Source organism: Pipra filicauda, unplaced genomic scaffold, assembly GCF_003945595.2.
Source record: "Pipra filicauda isolate LSUMZ 115617 unplaced genomic scaffold, ASM394559v2 scaffold3_size10097308_pilon, whole genome shotgun sequence".
Taxonomy (NCBI): Eukaryota; Metazoa; Chordata; class Aves; order Passeriformes; family Pipridae; genus Pipra; species Pipra filicauda.
Window position 1 is genome coordinate 4,333,619 of NW_024104532.1, and position 17,819 is coordinate 4,351,437.

General features: G+C 54.7%; 1 protein-coding gene across 4 annotated transcripts in view; it reads left to right on the forward strand.

Annotated features, from left to right (window-relative positions):
- Positions 1-17,819, forward strand: part of ABLIM3 (actin binding LIM protein family member 3) — a 54,369-nt gene that overhangs the window by 15,119 nt on the left and 21,431 nt on the right. For 3 of the 4 annotated variants that reach the window (XM_039385245.1, XM_039385247.1, XM_039385248.1), the window contains exon 2: positions 17,360-17,500. In XM_039385245.1, coding sequence (XP_039241179.1) covers positions 17,360-17,500 — 141 coding nt within the window. The remainder of the gene's footprint in view (positions 1-17,359; positions 17,501-17,819) is intronic. The other variant, XM_039385246.1, reaches the window with a different exon arrangement.

Below are 17,819 nucleotides of genomic sequence, written 5' to 3' on the forward strand. Positions count from 1 at the left end.
CCTCACAGCCAAGAATTTCTTCCCAATACCCAATCCAAACCTGCTCTCTTCCAGTTTGAAGCCATCCCTCTTGTCCTGTCACTATGTGCTCATGTAAACAATCTCTCTCCAAATACAAATACAGAACTGTATGTTGTTGTATGATATGCACATGTTTCCTTTTGGGAATAATCTTCCTCTTCCATCCTAGGAGCTGTGCTGTTTCTTCTCTTGAGATCCTCACCTGTCATCATGCAAGTGACTGTGGTGACTTGGCTGGGCTCAGGCCCCTGGGGTGAAAACCTCCCTCTGCCTTTGGGCAAAGTCTGGATCCTGGATCTTGTCTTTGCCTGTGACATGTAGAGGACTAAGGCTATATCCCCTGCCCATGGTCTGGTGTGGGAAGACACCAGTGGAGCTGTGGTTTGGAGGCAGAGTGCAGCTTGTGGCCTTCTGGTGCCAGTGTGCAGATGACAATGTATCTTTTCAGTATTTGTCAGAATTTCTGTGTCCCTTTCATGAGATAATTAGGATGACGTGTTATTAGCTGATTACTGGGGAAACATACATTTACTGAGGATTTATTCTGGAAACAACATTAATCTCCTGTATAGCTGCTAAACCCCCATAAATAATCTGATTTTGATAATCAATTGCTATTGCAACCCCCACTATAAATCTCAATTAAATGCACATTTAATTCACATAAACTTGCCAAATTTGCTTGTTCATTTCTGTCCTGCTGTTTGCCTCGGGCAGATGTCTGTGTATGTGCAAGCTCAAGTCTGTTTATCAGACAGCCTGAAACCAGAATATGGTTTGCCAAGGCAGAGCAGTTACAGGAACAGCGACGTTCCCGTCCTGTGGTCCCACGTGGACAACCCGGCACATCGTGGCTTCCTGCTGCCGGTGCTGCTCAGACACAAGTGCTTCAGAAACAGTGCAGTGCCTGGCCATTCCCAGCCCTTGTCTTTGTGCTGGGGGTGGCAATGAGGGCAGCAGGAGCAGCTATAGGAGGCTGTGCCTCTGGAGCATCCTGAGGCACAGGGCTGTGGGTGTGCAAAGAGGAGAGAAGCAGTTGCCAAAAACCCATGTGGGGGCTTTTAACAGTGTGTGCCTGGGATTGAAACCGAGGTTGTCTTGGGCTTGGTTGAGTCTTGACCACCCCTGGGCCAGCTGCCCGACTTTCCAAGCCTTAGTGTTAGTGGAAGGGGAAAGGGAAGGTGGAGACATGCTGCAGAGAGGATGTGGCTGGCCCTAGACCAGTGGGACATGGTGCTACCAGCTTCCTTCAGAGCTGGAGGGAGATTCCAGGCATCAACTGGGCTTTGTTTGGTTTTGGGGCCACACTGATTGATCTTCTTGTTTTTGCAACTAGTATGCAGGTAGGGCACTCCAGGGAGGGCAGAGAGAGCTGGATCAGTGTGGCAGAGCTCTGGTGATGTGGGTCCCTGCTGGAGAGCTGGTGGGAGCATGGAAAACCTCCCACTACCTTTCATGGAATGGGGTTTTGGTCCTCACCTGTGCTGCTAGGGTGCTGGCCCTCACAGCTGCCAAGGCTGATGCTGTTTGGAATACAGCAGTCCCATCCCTGCTGCCTGTGCTGGGGAGCTGGGAGTGTCAGTTTGGGCTGTGATGATCCTGGTGATGGGGACTGCACTAGGGGAGCCATAAAAGAAACGATGAAGCTGTTCAAATTGCTGGGAAGACATCTACTAAGATCTCCCCCTGAGCCTGGCTGGAGCCCAGCTGCTAATTATGGTGGTAGGGGAAATACACAAACATACAGATGGCAAGAAGAACAAAAACTGCTGTCTTTTAATAGCGAGAGCTTTTGTTTCCGGCCAACTGAAACCCACACATGGCAGAAGCTAAACATTAATGGCTTTGGGTGAGATCAGCCTCTGCGGGAGCTCTTGCAGAGCTCAGGAGGGATCTGCCCCTTCCAGGGCAGCAGGATGGACCCGAGCCTGCGGCAGCTGCCAGTGGAGGAATGGGAATGCCTGTCTGCAGTGGTGGCTGGCTGTGCACACCTACGTGTGCTAGAGACAGGCACTGGCGGGGCTTGCAGGTACAGGCTGCCAGGAGCCCCACACTGGCTCTGCACTGAGGTGGGCCGTAACTACTCCAGTCTTCTCTGTCCCAGGGACTGCTTAGTGCATCCCTGCATGGCAGGGAGGGAGTTTCCTCCCTCTGAACCCACCTTTTACCTCTGGTAGATGGGTTGGGGCAGTGGCTCTCAGAGAGGCCTTGGATGGTGCTGCTGCAAGGAGAGTATCCCCTCTGAGGTACCCTTCTGTTGGCCCTCACAGTGTGTGCTTTTCAGAGGTTGTAGAAGATTCTCTGTCCCACGGGGTTTTACCACAACCACCAGCACTAAGGATGGGGTAGGTGAGATGGACATTGGGCAGCAAGGGGCTGGGGATGTGATGTTTTCTAGTACTGTCCTGAGAGTCAGCATCTCTGTCTGATACCTTGTGCTGTCCTGCAGTGTTTGTGGTGCCTGAAACACCACGAGGACTGCCAAAGGAGGTGGTGGAGTCACCATCCCCGGAGGTATTAAAGAAACGATTGAACATGGCACTCAGTGTTCTGGTCTAGTTGACAAGGTGATGATTGGTCAAAGGTTGGACTCTGATGATCTTGGAGGTCTTTTCCAACCTAAGTGATTCTGTGAAACTTATTGGTGGCCGTTGGGCTCTCCCTGGCACAGGGCTGTCCCCCACTGCACCCCACCACCGGCAGAGCCCTGGTGCCTGCTGTGTTCCCCTCTCTGCCACCCATATGCATGGCCAGGTGTCTCAAATAAGCTCCATGGGGGGTGAATACAATCTTTTTATGACCACTTAAAGGCTCCATTTGCTACCTTTAACATAATTAGAGTGGGGATCACAATAGATTAAGGAAAGCAGTAAACACACTCTGTGCCACAGGGACTCCCCAGGGGCAGTGCTGAGCTCTGCCCTGGAAGGGGTTTGCACAGTTTTTGTGGGATGCTCTGTATTAGTGCACTGCAGGAGTATGTTTGCAAACCCCGTGGTTTGCAGGGGGTTTGATGGTTCAGCAGGGCTCCAGGGGGATGTGAAAGTGCCCTTCCTGCTGCAGCCCTGGGCAGTGTTGCCCCCGCTACCAGGAGCACAGCTGAAAGAGATCCCAGTTGTTTTAGAAATCACCTTCCCAGGATATAAGAGTTGATAGAGGAATTTGGAGCCTGCTAGGGAAGCTCCTGATGGTGTTTTACCACCAGCCCTGAGCTGTAATTCATCCTCTGGAATGGGACTGGCTGGGGGGTGGCTGGTCTGGAGCCTCCCCATCCCTCTGAGCACGTGCTGATGGCATTGAAATTGCACTGTAATATATATCCCTTCCATGCATCCTATTTATGGGGAGATTGTCCCCTCTGTGACGCCAGGGCTCGCTTTGCCAGCTGTCACCCCCAGTCCAAATTCCCATTTCATTGCATTAATATCTATGCAGTGTCTCTGGATGGAGATCTGATTTCAGTTCACTCCCTGGAGTAGAAAGGGTTAAAAATAGCAAATCCAACACCCCTCATTCCCTGGCTATGACGCAGTCTCCCAGGTTGGAGTTACAATGCCAGCATGAATATGGTTTAAAATAAAACAAGTGAGTGTTCTGCACTCTGTAGAATAGGAGAAACAAGCTCCAACCTGGAGAAATGACATGGAGAAGCCTCTGCTCTTCTAACCTGTGCTTGCAAAAGGCATGAATTTTCCTCCCTTGCAGTGCTTGTGTTGGCCAGATAAATGATGCTGCACACAGAGCGATTAGTGGAGTAATGCAGGAGGTTCTCAGCCCATCAGGGAATCAACCGATCTCAGAAGAAACCAGTAAGAAATGAGCTCAGTGCATTATGGTTTGGGGCTGTCTTTCCAGAGCATCACGTGCGGACCACTTTGCCAAGTATCGGCTGGACATTAAACTCAACAATCAGGGCAGGGATGTGCTGGACTCAGCAGCACTGAGGCCCCTTGGAAGTACCAGGGTGCAGGCACAGACTGACCGGGTGGATCCTCTCCCGAAAGTGGTACCAGACTATGTAAGCAACAGTCTGCTGCAAGGTGGCGGGTTGCCAACCTGGCTCTGTCTCATCGAATGGGGCTGTCTCTCTGATCTGGCATAGAAAATCCTAAATCCCCACATTTTTCACTCTCAGACGCTGCCCTAGTTTAAAAATGTCAGCTCCTGGCTTTCTTTGTAATATTTTAAATATAGCATCCTTTATGTTTTTGATGTATGCACCATATGTTTTGGAAACTGCAACAAAATCCACTGGGCTCATGGGTGGAGGTTAAAGGGAAAAAGCATTTCCATACGGGAAGCTGCAAATACAAAACACAGCAGCAAACAGAAAATCCCTCCACGCATCAGCCAGAAATAAGCTCCTTTCTGTCCCGGCTGTCTCCGGCGCGTTCGTGTGCGTGCGAGGAACGAGCTTGAATGTTTCCATTGTGTCGGCTCCTGTCCTGGACACCCTGGCACTGACTCCACAGCCCCCTCCAAGGCCCGGCAGGGGATGCCACCGTGTCGGAGACCATCTGACAGCTCCTTTGCCCTTTCCCTTCCTCGGAAAGCCCCTTTGCTGCTTTCTGTTTGGGGTTTTTTGGGTGTTTCTTTTTCAGCTGGGATGAGTCCCTCCTGCTAAAGCTCACCCAGGCTACTGCCTCTCTGACTGGTGGCAGTGGGTGGGCTTTGGCAGCGAGGGGAGAGTCCCCTGGGCTCCCAGCACTCCCACACAGCCCGGACTGTCTCCCAGCACTAAACACAGACTCTATTTAGCAGGAAATCTGGCCTCAGCAAAACGATGAGCTCAGGATTTTCATCTTCTGGCCACGACCTCAAGTTTAGACTCTTCTGCTACACACATCTGGCACCCCTCAACACCAGGACTCAAGAGTATCCCTTGCATGGACCCCCCAAACCTGTCCAGCCCAGTTAGAGCCGAAAATAGCATTGTGTGGGCTGGGGCTGGGTCCAGCCCACAGTCAAGGTCGCTCCTCCTGTGTTCTCATAGGCTGAGGCTGCTGGGTGAGCTGTTTGGCTGTGGCTCACCCACTTGTCACGCCTCATGAATAAAATCCGGGGGAGGAGATGGGCTTTGGCCGGTGCCTGGCTGCCAAGTGAGCTGTCTCCCTCGAGACCACCCTGCCAGGTCCTCTCCCTAGGTGGGCAGGAGAGAAGCTGGGGTGGCCAAGGGCAGCAGTAGAACTGCTGGGACTCATGGGTGGCCCAGAGTTCCCAATGGGAGTGGCAGCTCAAGTTTGGTCCCACGCTCAGAGGATGGGTGGGATACAGTGGCTGTGTGTACTGAGGCAGGGGGATGTCATAAAATCATGGAATGATTTGGGTTGGAAGGGACCTTAAAAATCATCTAGTTCCAACTCCCTGCCATGGGCAGGGACACCTTCCATTAGACCAGGTTGCTCAAAACCCTGTCCAACCTGGCCACTGGGTGACCTCAGTGGAGGAGGGGACATGGGGATGCCTTTCATATTTACTCTTGCTCTGCAGCACTGAAGATTTGGGGCTGGGACTGTGTCACCCCACTGGACGCGTGTGCCCTGGTTATGGCAGGGTCCAGCAGCATGGACAGAGGGAAGCTGCTGCCTAGGGCTTGGCTGTACACTGCAGTGTGGTGTCCTCCAGAGTGTGTCCTCAGGTGGTCCTGCTCCACCTGGGATTCACAGAGGGCTGCCAAGTGCAGCCATTCGTCTCTGTGACTGCTCAGGTGGATTTGTGCTCACCCAGATCCCTCTCCCAGGGTGGGATATCTCTATTCCCACCTCAGCCCTGCTTTGAGACACAGGCAGAGCTGAAGCCCATGGATGTGCAACGTGCCTGTGTACATCATCTGCCTCACACCCCCTTGCTTGTACGCTGTTTGTTGCATCTATAACAGCTCAGGCAAGACTTTTTAAGCTGAACCAGATGTAAGGATGAAATCCTATCTTCAGCCTCTCAGCAGGGTTTTCTCCTCACCCGCCTCAAATAAACCTTTCTGCAGCCCAAAATGCTGAGCTCAGAGAGTGCTGCACATCTGCTGGGCAGCAGCAGCCAGTAGGAGCAGTGGCAAATGCTGGCAGTGGGAGCAGCCCTGGCACAGTGCCCGGCTGCACACGGCAGGCTTGGGATACCTCTGGCTGCAGGTTGGGGTTGGGATGTTCCAGGGGGATGCATGTGGAGGCGAGAGGGCAGGAGTGTGTTTTTGGGCTGTCGCTGTGTTCCTGGCCATGTCGTCCTTGGCTTTGTGTGTAAAAGGCTGGGTTTTGTGCAGTGCCACAGGAGCCCAGTCTGTCCTCTCCTGGCAGGTGCTGTGAGGGCTCTGGACCTGAAGGGCTGTGACCCCCCCCCTGCCCAGTGCAGGGCTGGGATAAACAGCACGTGGCTGGGGGTTCTTGGCAGCTCCCTACTGGGTCCTGCATCTCTGTGTCACTCTGGGCTTTGCCCCTGCTGCTTATTGTTTCATCAGACTTCCTAATTTGCAGCTGACCCTTTGAATCAAGAGGCAGCCCTTCAAGAGGGACCTGTTCTGGCTTCCTGGGCCCAGATCCAGCATCTCAGCAGCCTCCTGAGTGCTGAGCTGATGTGCTTATGTGCAGGTATCTGCTCAGGGTGTACAAGTGTGTGTGTCTTCCACCATAGTGCGGCATCTCCATCATCTCCTGCTGGGATGAGGGAGAGAGAGAAGAGCTCTGGGCAGTGCATGTGCTGTGGATTTGTCCCCTGGGGACACTGGTTTGCTGTCTGCATCCTCCATCTCTCCTTCAGCTTTCACACACATGCCTCTCACTCCCTCTCCCCCATGGTTTCACTGCTCCATTTTTATTGAAAGCAAAGCAAATGGACAGCTGCCTGTGCTCTAGGGTGGCTCTGCACAGCTCCCCAGTTGTGCTGTGCAGCCTGGTGTGCCACCACGGTGTCCACTCCCCAGCCTCACCACCAAGGCAGCTCCCTCATCACTGGGCTATTCTGGGACTCCTCTGTGAGCCTGACCTTGTGTCAGAGCAGGATGTGAGCAGCAGGGCTGGGACCAGCTAAAGTCCTAAAGCAGAGATTTCAAGAGGAAGAAGGAGAGTGGCCTCCTGACTTGCAGAGGTGCAGAGCATCCTTGTTCCAGCCTGGGAAAGTGGCACAGGGGGCTGCTCTCAGCTGTCCTGCTGGAGACACACTGGGGCAGGACCTGGCACCAGCCCTCTGGCACCTGAGGTCTGTCATGCCATCCCCTTCTGTTTGGCATAGCTCTCTGCTCTGGGCTCACTGTGGCTCCTGCCCTGGGCAGCCATGCATTTCAGCAATTATTAATTAAAATGCAATCTATCCTTTCTCTTCCTCTCCCCAAGACACCAAGAACTACTAAAATATTCTCAGGGATAATAGGGAGGGGAATTAAATAGTTGCTCTGAAATTTGAGCTGTGCCTTTTGGAGATTTACTGCTGTTCCTAGAGCCTGTGATTCCCTGTCGAGCACTACATCTCCAGCCCCACACTCAGTGGAAATACCACACCTGCTGGGAAGCCTGGGCTCTCCAGGTAGGATATGCAGGCAGCTGTGGCATGTTCAGTCTATGTACCCTATGGATAGGGTACACCAGGTGCTGGGGGCTCTCTTTTCCACAAGCTTTCAGAGGGGCTGAACCCCTCATCCCTCCGTGGTTGTCTGCAGCACTTGGTGTGTTTGGGATGCAGCCTGGGATCCCAGGGAGACAGGCACTCTGGATGTGTGTTAGGATATTGTGTTAGGATGAGGATGTGTGTGTCATATAAGGAGTGGCTGAGGGAGCTGGAAGGGCTCATCCTGGAGAAAATGAGACTGAGAGGAGACTGTTACTCTCTACAACCAGCTGAATGGAGGTTATAGACAGGTGGGTGTTGGCCTCTTCTCCCAGGGACCAAGGGATAGGACAAGAGGAAATGGCCTGAAGCTCTGCTAGGGCAGGTTCAGGTTGGACATCAGGAAGAATTTCTTCACAGAAGGGGTTGTCAGGCATTGGAAGGGGCTGCCCAGGGAGGTGGTGGAGTCACCATCCCTGAAGTTGTCCAAGAAACAACTGGACATGGCACTCAGTGCTGTGTCTAGTTGACAAGCCGATGACCAGTCACAGGTTGGACTCGATGATCTCAGAGGTCTTTTCCAACATAAAGGATTCTGTGATTCTGTAAACATGGAGAGCAGATGCTGGTGCAAGCACTGTGTCAGGAGCAGAGGGAGGAGCAGTCACGATTTTGGCTGCAGCACTGAGTGCTGTGCCCAGTCGGGTGACCCTGGGAGGAGCAGCCCCAGCCCCTGTCCTGCCTGCAGGGAATACAGCTGGATCACAGCCTTCCTTCCCCTGCATCACCCAGTTCTTTCATGCTTCCTGCAAATGCTGCTGGGGGGACAAACATGTACAAGGTGGGGAGCAACTGGCCCAGCACAGCAGAGCTGAGCATCCCATAGACCCTTCTCAGAGGGGATCAAATGGGAGGAATTGCCTGGTGCTGTCTGTTAGTTGTTGCAAAAAATTCCCAAATCCCAGTTCCATCCTGGCCGAGGGGCAGCTTGGGCCTGGCATGGGAAGGCAGGCAGCAGCCTCCCTTGGGGGTCCAAGTTGCACCCAGTCTGGGGGTCTGTGGAGCCCAGAGCTCTGCTGGAAGGGGCTTCCATGATGCCTGCAGACAGGCCAGTGTGAGCACCAGGCATCCTGGCTGCAATTGCAGTTCAAGGAGATCTCGTTGCCATGACAAGCTGTACAAGTATTATGTGGGAAAAAAAGATCCCGGCAGCACTTGTTGGAGATGGGAGAAAAGCAGCCGGTGTGGAGGGCACATGTCATGCCGTGGGGGCCGTGCACTGATGTGGCTGCAAGCACAGGTATTCAAACACACACCTGAACTTCTTATCTTCCAGTGTTATACCTGCAATGCCTCCTCCCTTGCTTCAGCCCCCTCCTGTGCTCTGTGCCCCCGAGCTCCCACACATGGGGTGCACAGCCTCACTCCTGGCCCTTCGCCCTCCTCCAGTCTCCATGCAGCCATCCTGGCAGGGTCCTTTCAGGAAAGGGAAGGTGTTAGTTCTCCCAGGCAAATAGTGACAGGACAAGAGGAAATGGCCTGAAGCTCTGCCAGGGCAGGTTCAGGTTGGACATCAGGAGGGATTTCTTCACAGAAAGTGTTGTCAGGAATTGGAAGGGGCTGCCTCGGGAGGTGGTGGAGCCACTGTCCCTGGACGTGTTCAGGGAAAGACTGGGTGTGGCACTGAGTGCTGTGGTCTAGTTGACAAGGAGGTGATTGGTCATAGGTTGATGATCTTGGAGGTCTTTTCCAACCTAAATGATTCTGTGAAGGTCCCAGGTGATGCCACAGCACTTGCCAGGCAGGGGAGGCTTGTGCCATAAAGCCCTCCACTTCTTCATTTATTTAGTTTCTGTGACTGGTGAGTGACAATTTAGCTTTAAAGGATGGTTCTGCAATAGGAGGTGAATGCTGGTGAAAACCCTGGTGCCTCTGAGCAGGCACTGCTGGTGGGATGAGAGCAGGGATAACAAGGGATGCAACTCAGCTCTGGGCACCCTCCCATGGCATGGATCAGCATGGGGCTGGGGATGCTGTTGAGCCTGTGGCAGGGCACTCACTCTCCTCCTTTGCCTGGTGAGTGGCAAAAGGACCTCTTTCCCTGGAGGAATGCTCTGGGTGTGAGTGTTGCTGCAGCCCCGTGCATGAGGGTGCCATGTGTGGGCTGGTTCCTGTGGTGGCCACTGCCGAGGAGGGTGGTTGGGAATTGTTGGGACACAGTGTGCTTCCTGACTCACCGGCTCTGGGCAGCCCAGGGCATAGCTGTCAGGCTGGGGAAGCTTGTGAACTCTACACAAGGTTTTCTGTTGTCAGGCTGCTCTGCACTGAGCTTGTCAAATTTCCCTGCAGCTCCAAGAACTAGAAGAGCAACTTTTTCCTCTTTTTGTTGAGAATCTGGAAAAAATCACAGCTGCAGCAGTCAGTACTTTGAGCAAACCAGGCAGATCCCAGGGCCCCTTTCTCAGGACAGGCCACGGTGCTGCTGGAATTGGGACTGGGGGTTCCAGAGGGCTTGCAGGTTCCTGCAGGGGAGGAGGTGAAACCTGCTGCAGCCTCAGTCAGCAGTGGGGTCTTTGGGTTTCCCTGGCACATTCTAGCCCTGACTGTACTGCCCATGCTGGGAAGTAAACATCCTGCAGGCAGGCACAGGCAGCTGCCTGTGGCCAGGTCAGCCTGAGGAGACAATCAGTGCTTCCTCCATGCTCACATTTGGAGGATAATTTCCATGAACGCAGCCAGAAATGAATTCTGCTGTGCAGACAGGGCCCTCACTATTCACTGCTCCATCTTTTTTCCTTTTTCCTTCTATCCTCTTTATTTTTCTCCTTCTCTGTTTCTATTTACCCTTCTCCTTTGTCTCTTCCAACTGTGTTTTTGACCTCCCTCCTCGCTGTTTTTGCAGTGGTAGCAGTGTGACCCCCTGCAAAGCAGCTCCCACCCTGGAACATTGTCCTGCCATACCCATGTACAAAGCTTTGGCATCCCTTTGGACACCTTCCCATGTCACTGGCCAGCCACAGAGTCTGTGCAACAGTGACAGTTGCCTCGTCCCAGTTCCAGTTGGACATGAGCTCTGGGGAACGCCCCAGCACTGGTTATTTTGCTTCCAGAGCAGTGCTGGGAGCTTGGGTAGCAGAGCAGAGAAGCTGGTTCTGCTCACTCTGCTGCTCTGCCTGGGCAGCACTGCCCATGTGGTGCAGAGCACAGTGCTGCCAGCTCTTGGGCCCATGCCCACCTCCACATCCCCATCCTTCCCACCCACTGTCCTGACAAGTCAGGGAGTGAGCCTGTGAGCATCCTGAGGTCCAAATCTGCAGTGTGCCCAAGAGTTGGGGGCTAGAGTGGGATCGGAGCAAACATCTGAGCTCCTCAGAAGCCTGTGGCAGGGGTTTTGCCCAGCTCATGGCCCTCCCAGAAGAGGAAGTGGGCCAGCTGTGGCACATGGGACGCAGTGAGGGTACTGTGGGATGGGAATGCAGGGCTGGCACCGCTGCCCTGCATCCTTGACCCACCTCTGCAAAGGAGGGACTTGCACAGAGCTTAGCTGCCTTTGTCCCCTGTGATATCCAGCCACACTCATTCAGGTCCTCCCTGCAACACCCAGCTAAAGAGAGTTCCCTCCCTCATATGATGCTGGTACTGGCCCAGCATCCCCATCCCAGCCTTGTCCTGCTTCTGGCAGCCCTGTGCCCTTGCCTGTGCTGGCATCTGCCTCTCCAGCTCACTGGTGGCGTCCTCGCAGCACCCACAGCTTGTTTGTGTCCTGTGTCATGCCAAGGAAGATGCACAGTGCAGGAGTGACAGCGGTGGAGGGGTGGGCAAGAGGACAGCGTGAGGCAGGTGGGAGCAATAATTGGTCATGATCTAATTAGGGAAGCCTAGGGCTGGATTAGGAGCTGCGACACGCTGGAGGTTTTTAGCCATAAGCCGCAGATGGCTTTGCCTGTGAGCCAGGAGAGGAGAGGAGAGGAGAGGCTGGCGTGGACTTGACGGGGGTTTGTAATCCCGCCTGCACGACACTCCGAGCTGACTAACAGAGCTGTTTTCTGATGGCTTGGAAATATCTCAGTGCCTGCTCTGCGTGAGGTCCCCACTGCTCCCAGCCCACGCTCCCTGCACTGCCCCACTCCCTGCCAGTGCCTGTCCCAGCCCACTCCTGTGCCACACACGTGGGAACAGCAATGAGTGCAATGTAAACGTTCAGAGCAGCAGCTGGAGCTGCTCCAGGCTCAAACTATCCCACAGCAGATCCATGGTACCTGTCCTCAACCCGTGCCTTTATTGGAAGAACTTGGCCTGCTTAAAAATGTAAATATTAAGTATGGAGCCATGCGATGCTTCTGGATTTTACTTAAGGGAAGGATCAGAAGAGAAAATACTTTGTGCAAAGGTAAATATATCATTCTCTCCTTGATCAAAATGACTTTTATCTGTGGAAGCTCAATGGGAAGCGTTTGCCTGAGCACCGAGATGGCCATGCAGATGTCACAGCAGGTGTCAGATTCACCGCCAGAGCTGAGCATCCCAACTGCTGGACTCTTCACTTATTCCAGGCTGATCCTTCAACTGAGCCCCTTACCCAGCTCTCAACTATTCCCCACCATCACCTTCTCACCAGGGAGCTGGGGTGGACAAGCAGCCACGGTGGTTGGAGCAGACACATTTCCGCATGCCAGGGTCAAGGGCAGCCCCCCAGGACCCAGGCTGAGGCTCTGCCCATGCCTGCCTGAAGGACCAGCATCATTTGGCTCCAAGCCTGTCTTTCTCTTCCTCCCAAGGCATTTTTATGGCTGTGGCCAAGCTCTCTGGCCACTGCAGGACAGCAGGCAGGAGCCTTCAGCCCCGCTGCTGATGAGAAACCCATATCCCGTGGCTGCTGGAGGTCCCACCCTTCCTCCCTGGCCACCCCTGGGACGAAGCATAGCTCCTGCCTGGAGGGGAAATCCTCCCCCTCGCCCTCACCTCCCGTGGGGCTTGGAGCCAGCCAGGTCACCCTCAATCCCTGCTGCAGCAAGAGGATTTGAGGTGCAGGCTCCCAGAGCCACCTTTCTGTTCTCATATCCCAGCGGAGGTTTCTTTTACAGCCCCCTCGCTCTCTGCCCCCAGCCCAGCACGCTGTGTCCCATCACCGGTGCTTCACCCCAGCCTCTCCCTCAGCCTCCAGTGCTTCCAGCAAAATTCCTTTCTGACCAGTCATTGCCGCCCCTCAGCCTTGACGCCTGTGGGACTGGTGTGCTGGCAGGGCTGGGCTTCCTCTTCCTGAGCCGCCCCAGCCCCGCCACACTCCCGACCCCCTCCTCGCCTTCACCCAGTGCCATGGCATTGGCCCTTTCCTGGGGGCACGAGGGCACAGGGCCTGCCAGCTGTGCCCACCCCAGGGTTCAGGCACCCAGTAGGGGTGCCCAGCTTCCCTCACCCTCCCCGGGGCAGCCGCATCCCACACGCAGCCTGTGCCACGGTGGTCCCACCACCCCCAGTGGGTTTCTGTGAGAGGATGATTTACAGCCCCAGTTTGGGCAGGGAGCGTGCAGAGGATGACTGTGGGGAATCGCTCACTGCGAGGCAGCTGGGAGGAGTGGGAAGCAGCAGGGACGAGTGGGAGGCAGTGGCTTCTGGAAGGGAGCTCAACCCCGTGGAGGTGTGAGGACTCCTGCCAACATCATCTGCCTAGCAGCACTGCTGCTGCTGCTCCCCCTCCCCTCCCAGCATCCATCCCAACTCAGGTCTCACATCCAGCATTTCTGGAGCTGGACCCCATGCTGACACCCACATCTTCCCTGCACACAGCCAGCACCCACTCGTTCACCCCTCGCTGCATGTGCCAACACTCAGCCCCAGCATCACCCCCTGGCACCCACAGTTCCCCTCAGTTTCCCACAGTGGCACTGCCTCTCCTTATTAATTTCAGGATGAATGCTTTGCTTTTCCACAGTCCCCTTCACCTGTGGCTCTCCCAGCATTGTGCAGATATTAATTACTGATAATTAATTAAGTCAGGCATCCCCATTCCCCTGTGGAGATGCTGTCTCATAAACAGGCTGACAGCAAACACAGTGTCAGGGCAGGCAGAGCTGGGTGGGAGCTTCCTGTTGCTAATGATCCAAACCTCACCTGCAGCAGCTTCTACCTGATAGACCTTCCTGGAGGGCTAATGGGCTGGGAGGGGGAGATAGGTGGGAAACCAGCAGCACCTGGTTTGGTCTCAGCAAGGTAGGATGGATGGATCTATTTTGCCTCTGGCTGTCTCTGTGCAGCTTCTGCTCCTGGATTGCTACTAGTTTACTGTGGCTGTGGGACGTGGGGCTGCCTGGGTAGGAGAGAGGGGGGCCAAACTGCTGATGGAGCTTGTTTTGAGCCACCTTGTTATTTGCATTGGTGTTGAGCTGCAAACCCTCCAAGATAGATGGGAATTATCCTCTGTCAACCCTGAAGGGTTCAGAGTGTTCCAGAGGCAGCATAAGGGTTCAGCATTTCCCCATCCCACTGCTCCTTAGTGGAGGGCTGGGACTCTGTGCAGGAAGAGGACAGGAAGACAAACAAGGTTGTTGACCCTTCTGAAGTGAAGGAGGGGGATTGCCCAGGGATGCACAGCAGGAACTTGCAGTTTGCTCACTGCAGAGTAGCTTGGAGGATCCCTTGGGCAGGGTCCCTCTGCTCTCCTGGGTGACAGAGCTCCTCTGGGCAGCCATGGGTGTTGTTTGGGGGTCTCTCCCCTGCCCAGGTCACCCACTCCCTCACTTGTGTGCGGCTGCCACTGCCTGACCCTGAGGCTGCACGGGGCACCAATCCCTGACCGGAGGTGCCACCTTAATCCGGATCAGTGGGAAATCTGTCGAGTGCCCACGCAGCCCCGTGGCAGCTCACTGCCACTCCTGGGGCTCTGCAGATCAAGAGCCAGCTGGGACATGGGCACAGCCCTGCAGGAGCCTGGCCCTGGGCAGCCTTTCTGTATGAGTGTGGAGCACAAATGCATTAACTGTTGGACGGAGCTAGCTCACCCAGCAGCCGCTCCGCAAGCAAAAGCAGGAGCAAACCGGGGTGAGATTAAGGCATTCCTTGGGCAGCTCCCACCCCCTTGCCCTGGCCACTGCATCTCGGCCTGCAAGGCCACTAATGCTACTTACATTATTACTGGATTATTTGGATGTAATGAGCTTTGCCCCGCTCAGCTGTCCCTCTGCTCAGGGCTGTAGTGATGTGTAATACTTCCTGCGCGAGGCCACGAGGCGGGCAGCTGCCGGCTGGAAAACAAGCAGAGCCCCAACAACACAATGCGTTAATGTTCCCGGACAAAATTCCAGCATGGGCTGGAGGTTAATCACAAATCAGGGAGCTTTGGGTGTAGCGCTGAACAAAGCCAGCGGGTGGGAGGGAGATGGTTCCCCGCCCCCATGGGCACAGGCGGGAGCGACCATATCAGTTCCATCTCTTTCTGTGGTGTAACACAGCTATAACCGTCTCTTCCATCCTTGGCTCCTTTTCCTCTGCCTTCCTCCCATCAGACCTGCCGATGCAGGGGCTTGGCAATGTGTTGCTATGGACACCAGGAAGTTTTTCCCTAGAGACCAGAAGCCCGGAATAAGTGATGCCTGCATTTTCTGACATAGGTTATTATTTTTTTTGTTCCCCTTTTTTTATTATCAATGTTTGTTTAAATGTTGATTAATTCCCAGCTTTTCCTCCCGCCTCTGTCATGCTTTTCTCACCGAGCTTTGTGGATTTCTGTGGCTGTGTCCAGGGCTTGGCTTCTGCTTCATTCTGGGCCAGGGCGTGAGCACTGGGTGTGTGGGAGGAAGTTTCAGTGCTGTAACTCTTGCTCTGCTGGAGACCCTCACAGAAAAGATCCCCCATTTATTCCAGCCTTGGGAGATCCTGTTGGTCTCCCCAGGCTACTGCAGAGCTCATGGACACACACCACCACCAGCAGCTGCCACAGGAGGTCCTGGATACCTGTTCCCAGGGTTTGTGCCTCTTGGCAAAACATGCTTGCGAAAGCGTGGGTAGAGGTATCCTGCTCCCTTCATTGTGTTTGGGAGCTTAAAATGATTAGGTTTAGACTAGTTAGTGTCTCTATTGGTCTGAGCTCCAGGCCTGACTCCCATTTTGTCGCTTCTCTGTTGGCACTTGGTATCCTTTAGTGCCTGTATTGGTCTCTGAGAGCTCTTCGCCTGCAAAAGCGCGATCAGGAGGGAAGTCCCAGCAGCTTTTGGAAGGCTGGAGCTTGAATTTTGCAGCAGGGCACTCACAGGAATGTACCTCAGCTTCCCTTGCAGCCCTCAGGTTGAGCTTGGTGAGGCAGCCTCTCCCCAGCAGCTCCACAGACCAGGGGATGGAGCAGTGGTCAGGGAGGGTCAGCCCATTTCCCAGAGGGAAGCAGTGGTGCATGTCTGCAGAGCGTATCTCTGGGCAGTTGGCATACAAAATGGGATTTTACTGTGAGACAGTCTCAATGTCATTTTGACTTCTCATTCTTTGCTTTTGAAGCCAATAATGGGCTGCTTCTGTTCCCTGTCACTTGATCTGCCCCTCAGTGACTGAGGAGCCTCTGATGAGTGATCTTCTCTGTCCTGCGCCCCTTATTCCCAGCTCTGGAGGGACTTCACAGACTGGCTTTCAATCAGCTGCTTCTCTTGTTCCTGGGAATGCAGTTCAGCACTGGGTCAGAAAATCTCTGACCCATTGAAACGCTGCCTTTTGCTGCTCAAGTTGCCCAAGTCGTGACTCCCTCTCGGAAATCTTACAGCAAATAAGCCCTGTGCTGCTTGGCCCCTGCCTGCAGGGGCTGGCATGGTGTCAGCCTGCCCAGACCTCCTGCACAGCCCAGGCACTTGCAGGTGAGGCAGGGAAAGCAGGAACTGCTCAGTACAATGTTTTCTCTGTGTGTTTGGGGGTTTTGTTGAGGCAGCAGAAAGATCCCCTGCTCCATATGGATCCTATCCTGGGTAATGGGGTGAGGCTGCTGAGCATCACCTTCATGGTGTTCTGCAGAGCTGCTGGAGGGGGATGAGGAGTGGAGGTGAGTCTCTGGACTCTCTGAAGCAGGAGAAGGATGGCTCTTGCCCACAGTTCTGTGGGAGCCACGCCACCCTCCCCTCCCCTGTGGCCCCCAGCTCAGCACAGAGCTGCACGTGCCACGGTGCCACTCCGGAAGGAGCAGCGGGGCTGGGATGCTGCTCCTTGCTGAGGAGGTGAGAGTCCCACCAGGGCCAAACACTCAATTGCCGTGATGTTTGAAAGCTCCTTGAAAAATTACTTCTCCTTCCAGTTCCTAACCAAACAAATGGAAGCTCCAAAAAAACAGCAGTTCCTTCCCCTGCTACTGCCAAATCGGTGCTCGCTGGGCTGTTTCTGAACGGGTCAGCAGCAAGCCAGGGCTGCCTGAGGGCTGAGCAGAGCAGTGGGTAGCTGGTCCCTGTGTTGTCCTTCTGCACCTGCTTAGGAGACGGGAGAGCATCCAGGGAGGCATGCTTGGCTTTGGGGCAATGCTGCAGGTGACCTGGCTGTCCATGCAGGGACAGGGAGCAGTGCTTGGGCACTTGCACTGCAGACCAGTGAGCCTGACATGGGACGTGGCTCTTTTGCGGGGCAGGGAAATCCCAAATCCAGACAGGGATGGGCACCCAGCTCAGAGTCGCTGGGTGCTGTCCTTTGCCTTTAGTGATGTCCTGATGTCCAGCAGCCGTGTCGCTGTCACCGGAGGGCTCTTTGGCAGCTGCCCAGCAGAGGTCAGTGCAGTGACACCCAGCTGTGTCCCAGATGCTAACAGACCCCTCCCCTCTCTTGTTTTCCCCTCCCTCTTTTCTGCCAGCAGTTCCCTATCAGCAAAACCCCTACACCCCTGGGAGCAGCTCCTCCGTGATCCAGTGCTACCGCTGTGGGGACACCTGCAAGGGCGAGGTGGTGCGTGTCCAGAGCAATCACTTCCACATCCGCTGCTTCACCTGCCAAGGTAGGTGGCCAGGTTGCCCCACCACCCCGGGTGCAGTTTGGAAAGCAAAATTCTGGGGACAGACTTACCTGGCCCTCTGAGATGTGGTCACATGCCCAGGGGTGGCAGCTTCGTGCAGGGGTAAGTGGCATGGCACAGGTGGGAGGTAACGGCACGGTGCCTCTGCCTGATGCCAGAGCCTATGAAGGGATGGCCAAGACCTCAGCAATGTCACTACCCTTGAGCAACCTCAATGCCAGCAGTGTGCGGGTACAAACGTGCCCATGGCCCATCTGTGATGTGGCTGGGCCACCACCTCCTTCAGCTGCCTGCCCCCAAA